The sequence below is a fragment of the Thunnus maccoyii genome, chromosome 12 (genome assembly GCF_910596095.1).
Source record: "Thunnus maccoyii chromosome 12, fThuMac1.1, whole genome shotgun sequence".
Classification (NCBI taxonomy): Eukaryota; Metazoa; Chordata; class Actinopteri; order Scombriformes; family Scombridae; genus Thunnus; species Thunnus maccoyii.
Genome location: NC_056544.1, coordinates 10,887,711 through 10,899,770, shown reverse-complemented (window position 1 = coordinate 10,899,770; position 12,060 = coordinate 10,887,711). Strand labels below are relative to the sequence as shown.

The 12,060-nt window shown below is 41.1% G+C and overlaps 1 protein-coding gene across 1 annotated transcript; it reads right to left on the bottom strand.

Moving 5' to 3' along the window:
• Window positions 1-4,189: 4,189 nt before the first annotated feature.
• Window positions 4,190-11,852, bottom strand: dmbx1a (diencephalon/mesencephalon homeobox 1a). Its single transcript, XM_042429369.1, has 5 exons — window positions 11,583-11,852; window positions 7,881-8,050; window positions 7,251-7,429; window positions 6,123-6,525; window positions 4,190-5,984 (listed from the first exon to the last, which is right to left on the bottom strand). The coding sequence occupies exons 2-5, from the start codon at window positions 8,032-8,034 to the stop codon at window positions 5,545-5,547; spliced, it is 1,176 nt and encodes a 391-aa protein (XP_042285303.1). The 5' UTR covers window positions 8,035-8,050; window positions 11,583-11,852; the 3' UTR covers window positions 4,190-5,544.
• Window positions 11,853-12,060: the final 208 nt, after the last annotated feature.

The following is a 12,060-nucleotide window of genomic DNA, read 5'->3' as shown; positions in this document are numbered from 1 at the left end:
TCTAACGACCATCCTTCAAATTACTTCAAATAAGCTTCATATAGCAGATGTGTTTTTCAATGTGTGATCTAAGCATTTCACCGACAGACTTGATACTTCGTGAAGTGGCTGAGAGCACTCCCGTTTGGTTCAGTGAGGCCCACATTGGAAATGCAACCGTAGGTTTAGGCTGCAGCCAGATTAAGAAGAGAGAGAATGGGGGTTTTCTTCTCTCTAAGAAGATTACCCGGGGAGGGGCGAGATGGCAGTCAGAGTGTTTAAGAAAAAAAGGACAAGAAGAAAATGGAAGATGAAGTGGAACTAAAGGAGGGTGGCCCAGGATACACAGTTTAGCCACCTGTTGTCTGCCTCTTGATATCATTCCTTTCTTTGTTTCTCTATCTCTATAACCATCTATCTTTATTCTGTCTCCTGCACCATTAAATAATTATGAATTATTAATTAAGATAAAAGCCAGAGTTTTAAAAAACTAAAGGATCAAAGTGTGTAAAAAGTTTTACATCTTCAAGCATCATGTATGTATGAGTTGAATTTCCTTGAGCATTTTGTGTTTTCAAGCAAGTTTTTGCTTTTTTTGCATGTCTATGTGCAGCTGTGAGCCGGATTGTACTTTGCGTCCCTCTCCCTTAAGTTCCTGCTGGTGGTTTCCAGGAGGGCTTTGATGTGTATCTGGGCAATGCACTATTAGAGGGATTTCCCTGGGCCTGACAGCTCAGAGAATATGCGGCAAAATGGCAATGCCAGTGGGCTAAAAGAATGCTGGAAACAGGATTAGGATCATATTCTGGCAGACCCTGTCACCTCCTCAATGGGCCGAGGTTTCTAACGCTGGCACTTTTCATTCTCGCCATGGTTAAAACCTTTAAGAGAACCATGGAGAGGAGGGAGAAAAGAGCACTGATTGAATGGTACACTGTGATTTTTGTATGGGGGGCTTGCTCCGGGGGGCTGTGTGTGTGTGTGAGAGAGAGAGAAAGGGAGTCAAAGCAAGAGATACAGCAAACCGGTGGGCCTGTGTGGGTCAGACACAAAACTCTCTTGTTTCCAAATATGTAAAGCCTTACTTTCTATCGCAGTCTTAACTCTACCATGTTCTGAAGTATTTCTGTGTTATGTTATTCTTATAAAGTATTTTTATAGAGGAAAAATGCACCACTCACCCAGTATCAGACTTAGCTGAGGTGTTGGAGTTAAAAAATATCAAACTGAATGAAAAAAGCATCCGTATACTCAAATATGTGCAAGAATCTTTTTAATTAGCAAGCGTTCAGTCAGAGACCTTCTGCAAGGCATGAACAGGTAGCAAGTGAATGCAGCAGTATAAAAGGCTGAGGGAACATTGCTTGATTAGCCTTAATGCAGAACTCTTGTGTCAATCAGTTGAACTTGTGTGGCTAAACATCAAGGGAGTTGTAGTCCTGAATATATTGGACTACAAGTTAAAGACACAGTGTCTATGGAGATGGTCAAGAAAACACTAAGCAAATCGAATTTACAAAATGTACAATATACACAACAAAATACAATAAGGAACAGTAGAGATAAATGCTATGTAAACATCAGACTACAACCATCATATAGAACATATAGAATCTATTATAATTAATTCAACACACTGTCAAAACCCACATTTAGACCCAGTGGTTGCAGTGCTCCAAAGGATCAGATCCAAAAAAGCTCTCTCTAGATTAACCTCCTGTCAACCCATGTGATAAAATCTATGTTGGTAAAACTATTCATCCCCTTAAGCAAAGAATTAGTGAACAAAAAAGTTCCATAAGACGTAAAGATATGAACTATCCCATAGTCTGTCACTTTAATAACCACTCACATCCCATTTCCTCCCTTAGGTTCCAGGGCATAGAGCAGATTGCTCTTCATAGAGGGGGTGATGTTGACAGGAGACATTAAGGCTAATCAAGCAATGCTCCCTCAGCCTTTTATACTGCTGCATTCACTTGCTACCTGTTCATACCTCGAAGAAGATCTCTGACCAAAAGCTCACCAATGAAAAAGAGACTTGCACATATTTCAGTGTGCGGATGCTTTTTTCATTTAGTATCATAAAGTACTTTTATGACATCTAAAATCTAAAAGTTGAAACATCTGACGTTAAAGTACTGGGTTCATGTCTTCATATCATTACCACAATTTCTTGAGCAATGGATTTTTTCAAATCTTACAAACGCTCACTTACACACAAATCAAACAAATACACACATCATCACTCGCTTAAAGGAAAGTAGATGGAGATACATGTGTGTGCTTATAAATAGGCAGTTATGGGTTTAGTGGTGAATATACAGCCCTGAGTGTTAGAGATGGAAGCACCTGATCCAGCATCAAGGGCTCAACACACTTGACCCTGCAGCAGTACAATCTAGCAATCCCTGTTCAACCCCCAGGCACGTGTGTGTGTGTGTGTGTGTGTATGTGTGTATGTGTGTGTTTGGGGGATGGGTGTTAAGAAAAGAGAGAACATTTGGAACAAGAGTATTGTGTTATGTTCTCCGGTCTGGAGTCCCGTGGGAGAAAATCCTGCCGTGTACCTGGACAGGTTCCTACCCTGGATAACAAGGACATTCACTTCTGCTGCATATCCACACCACAATCTTATCAGTCATATAATCAGGATGCCCTTGGCCGAGGACACACACATGTATGTGGTGTAATAAAACACAACAAGGTTAGGGTGAAGTGTTACACCCACATTAACGCTGCTAATCTGGTGAGATCATTATCCCCTTCTATCCCAGTTTTGCATAGTGGCCATTCATAACGGTCAGAAAAATTGCTCAATGCAACACCCAAGGTGCAGCTGTTATTTACACACACTGGGAAGAAAATATATTTTCAAGGCCGATTCAATTAACAGCAGAGCAATGTCACACAGTTCTTACAGTGCATGTTAAGTTTACTGCGGGAAGAGCAAGGGCACATTTTGCAGGAAGTGCCAGAGATGCCCAGTTGCCCTGCATGTGTTTGTGTGTGTGTGTGTGTGTGTGTGACTCTACCAGCAGGATTGGGTGGGGGTCTGTGCGTTTTGACAAACCATGCTGTTAAAGACATAATAGCAGCATAATCACCGCCCCAGGCTGTCATTCTTCAGGATAATGGGCTGCTTATTCATTGGGGATGGCTTATGTCTCCACACAGCTTTTTATTTTTCAGATTTTTGAGATTATTATTTTTTTTCTGTCTCTTGTGCTCACATACTCTTTGTGTCTCTGCAGATACTTAAACACTTTTATTTTTTTTATTGTTCTCTTAATTTGACCTTCTTTCCACCCTTTCATTGTCTTTATGCTTTTCTTCAGCTTGTCGTTTCTTTTCCTCTCATCATCACGCATCCTTTCAGTGTTTCTCTGAGACTTTGGAAAATCTGAATTGATGTCTAAATATATAACATTTCTACAGCAGCATTTGTCAGTGAAGGAATTACAACCACCTTCCTCACAGAGTTGTTTTTGGGATCCTCTTAGATTGATAGACCTTTGACCTAACTTAATTATTAAAAGGCAGATCAACGACAACACCAAAAATTCTGAAGTCATATCTAATTAATTCCTGAACAAATGCTGTTAGATGATAGATATTGACTGCAGGACACCACCCTTATCAATATTTGGCCATTACCATCTTTGTAAAAATTAATATTTACATATTCAGCAGAGATAGACAACTCTTCATTATAAAGATCTTCAAGCAATGTTTTTATTTGTGATTATTTTACAACAACACTAGTTCAAGTCTACATTGTTAGGGAGGAGTAAAGGAAACAACACTGCTGACGGTCCAATCACTCTCTCTTCCAGCTTAATAAATCTATCTACCACTGGACCAAGTAGTTTGACAGAGACAGTGGGGCGAACAGCATTAGCAACAGCAGAACAACAGAATTCAAATAGTCAAGACAGCGGTACACAGAGGACTCGGCTCAATTATTCAATGAAATCTTTTCACTTTCTTTGACTTCAGGCTTTTCTGTCTGGATTGCAAAATGGACTGCAAAATATAGCAGTTGGAGTTGGCAGTTTTCATAGCAATCCATATTTGTTCCATTGCTTCATTCTAGTCAACTCCAGAGAAGGAACTGAACACGTTTAAAATATTAATTCAACACAGGATCGCTACATAGACAACCAAGAGAGGGGAGGGGGGGGGGGGGGGTAGAAAGGGCTGCCGGTGAGCTCAGCAAATACAATCTTACAATCTGACAGCTAAAGGAATTTTATCTGAGACCATTATCAATTATACAACATAATAGGAACTTTACAATTACCTTACCAGTAAACATTAATAGATAGACTTTTTTGTATTTTACATATTAAAATAATGTGCATTTTTTTTCATATCTTCCAGAACACATGAACAGAAAAACATCAGAGACTTGTGTGATTCTTCTCATCAAGTGCTAACAGTCGGTGTGACTTTCAATGAAAAGCCGCATGTTTCCTCAAGAGAATATTAAGGCTAAAACTGCTAGAATAATAACATCCAAATTTGTTTACCACATCAGTTTATATTCACTTTTTATAAGAAAAACTGATCAACTCATCATAAAGTGATATCAATCATGTGGCTACCTTAATTGACCATTTTAGTGTACAGACCTTTTTGAATTGTTAAAGGTGGTCTTAAATGGTATGCATGTTCATAATTGCATTTGCCCCCACTCTCTCAGCCCAGGGCAAAATGTAATTAAAAGCTTTGAGAATTTAGTCACTGAAATCATTTTCTCATTGTCAAGCCAGCCTCTGTAAAAGTGCCATATCACTGGCCATTAAACTGGTAAATTAGTCACTTTTAATTATGCTGTTGAGGACAACATGGCTTGAGTTTATTTTTATTTATGTGCTGTTATGTAGTACATGCTAAGTACATAACCACGTAGCTTAATTGAAATGTCAATGGTCCTGTGACAGAAATGGTTTCTTTGCTGCACAAGCAATGCCTTTTTCCTCCTGGCCGACGAAGCCTAGTTCCTCCGAAAGTGCCTCATTTATTCACATTATCCTTGTAAACATTATTTGCATTGTCTTTAAACTGAGTGCCTCCATCGTCAGCTGTGCACATCATTTTCAGTGATACTTTTTACTTTTTTTTTAGATGTTAAAAAGGTCCAGCATTACATGTCTGTTGGAAACATCTTATAATGTCGTGTGTCAGAAATACGTTCAGTGTCCTTTTAGTCGGGACATTTGCCTTATTCGTCACTTCTTATTCTTGCAAAGTTCAGTATGGTGATTATTTTCCTGGGGTCATACTGCTGGACCTTGAGCTGCAACAGAAGCTAAGAGGAGTTAAACAAGCTGTAGAAGTGTGGTCTGTCTCAAAAGGCTGTGTTATGGAGTTCTGTAGGTCCGGTGCATGCTGGCATGTTTTATTTTTGGACATGTCTGCATGCCCTGTGCCCGTCTACTCAAGAAGGGGTCAGTATATGGCTCCTAACTATCACAGTCACACAGACACAGGAGTAGGATGGGGTGATGTGTAAGCCGAGGTTCTGGCCTAGATTTCATTGTCCTCCGTACAATCTCGATCTCAGTTAGACATTGTGTCCAGTCCCAGTGAGGCAGCGTGCTGTTTGGCCCTCAGACGCAGGTTCTCGATGCTGGTGGTCTTGCTGTTGTGGCTTGTGAGGCCACTTGCAGCCGATGCCTGTAGCAGCGGGCTGTTCCACACCTGCTGGGCATGATGAGACAGGGACTGGTAGTAAGACTGGCAGGGCAGAGAGCCCAGCGGCGCAGGGGGCATGTTAACATTCATTCCCAAGTAGGGGAGTGAAGATGGGGCAGCGAGGTCAAAAGCAGGGTAGTGCACCAGGTTGTTGGTGGCAGCCATGTGCTGGCGGAACTGCTCCTGCAGACGAAACAGGCTGAGCGGGGAGGAAGAGTAAGAGTGGCTCTGAGAGAGAGGGCCGCTGCTGGTCAGGCCGCTGCTGGAGGAGGAGGGGGTCACCGACGGAGACACCAGGGGAGAGTCTGGACAGACAGAAGACGGGATTAGTGAAGTTTTGATCAGTGTATACATTTAATTAGTCAACTGATGAGCATGAGGGGTGGTCATGAAATGAGTGTTGCTCCATGTCAGAATAAAAATCAAGTATCCTACATGCTTACCTGGTTTAGGGCTGAGTCTTTTGCAAGCCGGGGAGACGTCTCCAGGTGTCACCGCTCTCTCACACTTCATCTCCTCTCTCTGAGATTTACTCTCGTCCTCCTTGTCTGTGGCATTATCCTCCGTCGCTGACTCGCTGCCAGAGTGTTCTGCTGACGTGACATTCAGCTCCATGTCCAGCGGCACAGGACGAACCACAGGACCTTCTGTCTCCAGAGAAGAGGATGAAGAGGAGGAGGAGGATGGGGGAGGCAGCTGTGTGTCAGGAAGGATGGTGGTGGAGGGAGGTGCATCCTCCTTCTCAGCTCCTCCTTCCCCTGATGCCTCCTTCTGCTTCTGAAGCTGTTCCTTCTGGAGGCTGCGCTGCTTCTTACGGAACTTGGCTCTGCGATTCTTGAACCAAACCTGATGGGGAGAGGAAGATGGTCATGAAGTAAAACAGACAGTGATGATGATGCACACTGTGTCGGGGAATTCAGTGAACCCAGATGATTGATTTTGGAGAATGCCAAATGTTTGACTAGTGCATAAAAAAGCCAATACAACAATATGCAAATACCAGCAATAACATGCATGTCTACAAGACTAACAGCAGTAAGCTGGAGTTTAAGAGCAAAATATAATGACAAATTATTATAAGATTCAGTTGACCAACTTACATTATTTTGTGCAAGTGTAAGTAGAAAATTGTACTGTGTGCAAACAAGGCATAATGATTTTTTATCTATAATATAATTTTTTATTTTAATGCACACAGCATCATTTTTCATGAGTTTTTATGACCATAGCAGACAATTAAAAATAAATGAACTAATTGTTCTTTTTCTGCTATTTTGATTCATGTTAGTTCTTTATACCCCAAAAATAAATGTTCATTTATTCATAGCACAGTGATTTTTAAAAAAAACTTTTTTTTTAAAAAAAAACTTGTAGGATAAATACCTCATAAAATTCCCTATAAGATTATTACAGGACACTGGATGTAATTTCACAGAAATATTACAAGGGACACACCTATAATAAAGTCACAATCATCTAAAACTTCTCCTAATTCACTATTTAGCTCTACAATCACACCAGCCCATATCTGAATATATTATATTATATTATCTTCGTTAGGTCATTCCTACCTGCACGCGGGCCTCGGGCAGGTTGGTGCACATAGCCAGCCGCTCCCTCATCACCACATCCGGGTAGTGGGTCTTCTGGAAAGTCTTCTCCAGCGCTTCCAGCTGCTGTGCCGTGAAGGCCGTGCGGCTCCGGCGCTGTTTGCGGTGCTGAGAGCCGTAGCGAGCCTCCAGGATGATGTCTTGAAATGCGCAGCCGTTGGAAGAGAAAACACACGGCAAGTTTTATTGTACTGGACATGATGAGATTATGAAACGTCTTTCTCTTTTTTTAATCGCGTGAATGTCAATTGCAGTGTTTTCAAATACCAAAATTGGTTATTATAAAAAAAAAAACATCTAACACGCAATTATTCAAAACTAAATATTGGCAGCAGATTGGCTTCAAGACAATTTAGTGGCCTCAAACATCAATTGTGTAGATAGGCTACTCAAATCCATTCAAATTCATACATCTGCCATCATTTAATTAAACTGCCAAAGCAAGAAATTACCAAAAAAGAAAATTGCTGCAATACGAGATTATCTGACAAAAAAGTTTAGCCTCATGAAATATGTGCTGTGTGTGTGTGTGTGTGTGTGTGTGTGTGTGTGTGTGTGTGTGTGTGTGTGTGTGAGCGTGCACTCAATTACCAGCTAGTCTCTCGGCCAGTGTGAGCGCGTGCACGGACGGCCGGTAGTCGGGCGCGTGCTGCGCCTGTTGCGCGGCCTGCTGGTGCAGGTTGTACATGGCGCTCAGGGAGTTCATGGCGTGCAGAGAGTAGCCGTTCACCCCGTAGTGCTGCATGGTGAGAGGTCGCTACCTGCGGAGCGGAAGAGAGGATTCGAGGGTTCAGAGTTTTACTCAAGGATATTTTGACATTAAGGGCACGTGGCTGCTGATGGACACCCTGTGACTGTTAAATATGTCAAACCAACCCTATAGTTTAATAAGAATAACACATCAGAAACATCTATTTCCGGGCAATCCAGTATTATGACATTCATGAGCCTTTCATTAGTAAATGACAGCAGGCCCACGCGCTCAAGGGCCAATAGATTTTAATGTGCGGTACTCAGACAAACGTGTTATCCATTAACATCCAATTATCACTCTGTTCATTCCATTAATTATACAAAAGACTTTTAATTGGGGTAATTATCACTCGTTCCCGTAATGAACCGTGACGGATGCCTTATTCATGAATGTATTCACTACTTTTCTGTGATCCCGGAGAAGCCAAATCCCCATTGAAAACGTTGCTTTGACAGATCAAGGCATTGATGAGATGTGTTGGAAAATGATATAAGCAGATTTGTTCCGGGTCTCGGTGACAAACCTGAAACCAGATAGCTGGATTATTTTAAATAGGCTGATTACTGAAATGCTTTTCTTGGTGGTCTTAATTTTAGTGACTTACTCTTCTTTCTTAAATTTTATTTTATAGCAACATTTAACACCAAAGCTCGCGATTTATTTTGGGCAACTTTATGTTATTTATAATTAACAGGAGGCATATATATATTTCCAGCTGTTATTCAATATTATTATATTGATAGGAACAGATTAAACATCCATGTAAGAGTCTTTCACAAGGCAGCAATTTCCCAAACTCTATTTTGTGGTTCTCCTTCACGACCAAGATTTTCATAGATGAAACGCTTGAGGACACGATTAGATATGTATTAGTGCGGAGGAGGCTGATAGGAGGGGATATCTCGGAGGCCCAAGCAGTTATTATAACTATTAGGCTACAGAAAGACCACAGGGAAAAGATATAAATCTTTCTGCTGTGTGACAGGTACACTATCCTGGGAGCTGGTTACATTTTTGGACTCGAAAATATTTTAGATAAAACTTTAAGTTTATCCTTTTACCAATTCCGTTATTGTTTTATTAATTTTGATTACTTTACATTATCAGTGTGCTTATAAATGTCACCAAATTCATTACAAATATTTGGTTCTAGATCATTTTTAACCGCTTTAAATGTACACATGTCCTGAAACAATGCATTATATTGGTTTTAGTTTTAGTCTTAATCGATCGATAAGTAGATATTTCTTAAAACAATAAAATGTTAATTGTAAGCGAAGCATTGAATTTCAGTATTTATCGAGTAATTTACCACCACAAATAATAATAATTGTAGTAATAATAATCATTTTAAATTTGTGGTCATTATTATCAATAATTAATGGACTCATGTAGGCCAAAGGCAACTGGAAACCATAACTTTTACCAAACAGAGAGGACTGGGTGGTCGTTCTCGGAAAACACTGATTTTTCTGCCCATTTCTCAGATTTTCAGTGTGTGTGTGTGTGTGTGTGTGTGTGTGTGTGTGTGTGTGTGTGTGAGAGAGAGAGAGAGAGAGAGAGAGAGAGAGAGAGAGAGAGAGAGAGAGTGTGTGTGTGTGTGTGCATGTGTGTGTGTGATGCCCGCAGTGCCCATTCCCAGCCTATTAAGTGGCTGCGGCGGCTGATGAATGTGATCAGAGGGCAGTGGGGAATAGTTTAATTCGCCGGGACAGAAGGTGCTTCGCTAAACATTTACTTTACTCCCCCAAGTATTTGAGTTGAATGGGCCCCCCTCCCAGTATCCCCCCTCCCCCTCCCCTCTCTGGCGGCCTCTTATCCCATCGCCCCGGGGCAACGTTTTGGCTGAGATGTATGGCTTCTCCGCGGGTAAAAATATGCATGTTGATCCCCATTTGGCTCCCCGTCTAATGGAAGTGCAAATAGGTTTCGACTGCGAGGCCCTCCATTTATCATCAACGCTGACACGGACGGACGTACAGTGGGACTGGGTGGTTAGCTCTGAGTTGGAGTTCCCGCGTGTGCGTGCGTACGTGCATGCGTGCAAGAGCGTGCGGGCACGTGTGCGTGCGTGAGTGTTCAAGTAATAGACCCACGATTTTTTTTTTCTTTTCTTCATGTTATCTCTGAAATTTAAAGTGTGAATTTAAATCGGATTAAGCTTCGAATCGCAGACAAGTTCTGTGGGAAATAAATGCATCATATTGGCCATGATATAAACGTTATTTTTTTAAATGTAGGCCTACAGATTTTTGCTTGTCTGCAAGTATTGGTGAGAGACTAAAATGTTTGCATTGATTTTAATCTCACTTGTACACATGGACATTTTCCCCACGCAATATAGCTGCAAAGAAAAATATCTTTGGCCTTTTTTTTAAGGATGTTTGCCTCCTGTTATTGTTTTGTAAACTTTCCAGCTTGTAAGCCTACCTTCTCATGATCACCTACCTTTTAATTTACCACTACATGTCTGGTTATAGCCTGTATCCTCCTACCCATATCAAATTCAGCACAATAGCTCATCACTGTGAGCCTGTCAGTGCTGTTATTGTCATTCATAAGCCTCTCTCTGCTCCAGGCGCTGGGCCCTCCTGGCAGCCCTGCTCAATGCTTCGATTATCAAACCGTCATTATGTAAATTGGCATGTACAGTGCAACTCTTTGATCTGACTAAATTAGGAAAAATGTTATTTGATAACAGCCCTCAGGGGCACGAGTCGACCCGACAATCTGCTCTTTGCTGTGTCACTAGTGTAAACTGTCAGAGGGCGAGGACCATCTTTGATTTTCTCTCTGAGCTGTTATTATGAAGGATATTTGTTATGCAGAGGCCAGATTGAAATTTAAAGGTATTTTAATGTATGATAATTTATTGTCAGCATTTATCAAGTCTATTAAACCGTTTTAAGATCCAAATATTACGGTGACTAATTCTGTAACAGAAGTCGACAGAACAGAGACATTTAAAACAGGAGAAAAACGTAGGCTACATCACCATGTTTGTGCAGCTGTACATTTGATTCAATATTAATTTAGAGTAGAATTTAGAGACTTTTTAATCATGAACTCCAAAGAGTTCCCTTTCAGAAGAGACCGGGGTCATGTGTGTAAAACGGAACCCTTTTATTTTGGGTAAGAGTATTAATTGGCTAATCGTTCATTTAATTTTTTGCCCCCTAATTTTGTAACTTAGTAATATTTGTGGTGTGACCGTTAAAAACGTTAGATCTCACGTGAGGATATATTTTTGGGGTTAGGTTTAAAGGTTTAAAAATGTATCATAAAAAAAGATATTTCCAACCGAAAACTGCTTTCGTCCTCACTAAATAAAGATTGAAATATAAATATAATATAGTGGGATATATGTAGCCTGTTGTTTCTTGTTCGCTTTACACAGTAGGCTGTGTAAACATAATAAACTTAATTCAACTTTACTTGAATTACGGGCATGAAACTGATAAAATGGGAACATGCACGGAAAAATATTACAACCAATATGTTTAACAGAATGAACAGATACCGAAAAAAAAAGTTTTTACCTCTTCAAGAGACAGTCGTCTTTTCTGCACAGAGTCTAAGGTCCTGAACTTCTTCAGTCTTCAGGTTTCTCTTCTGCTCTTTCAGCTGCTGTTTGTTGCTTCCTAGAGCCCAACTTGTTCCGTCTTTTTGTCCGGCAATGAGATAAGAAGTCGGGTAATGAAAAAAGTCATCCAGTCTGTTGCTTCACTCCAGGTCCGTCCGCTCGCGCTCCTGCTGCACACAGCTCTCCTCTGCGCGTGGTGAGTTCTCCGCGTCTCGCGCTGAAGTGGGAAGCCGCCATCTGCTGGAGCGCGAGAACCCGGAGGAGGGATTTTAAGGAGAGCTTCGCGGGGGTCATGCTGGCTTTCTATTGGCTCTCCTTAATGTCAGTCAAGTAAATAAAGATAGTTGATCGTCCAGCTGCAGACTTCGCTGCGCTGACTTCTGGAGTTATTTTCAAATGTGATCAATTTAAGCACATTATGTCCGCTGAATCCC

Bases quoted from the DNA above. Each gene is read 5' to 3' on its own strand.
- dmbx1a (XM_042429369.1), bottom strand. From the start codon at position 8,034: ATGCAGCACTACGGGGTGAACGGCTACTCTCTGCACGCCATGAACTCC. The intron at 7,430-7,880 runs GTAATTGAGTGC...GCGCATTTCAAG, and splicing joins ACTGGCCGAGAGACTAGCTG to ACATCATCCTGGAGGCTCGC. The intron at 5,985-6,122 runs GTAAGCATGTAG...CTGTCTGTCCAG, and splicing joins AAGACTCAGCCCTAAACCAG to ACTCTCCCCTGGTGTCTCCG.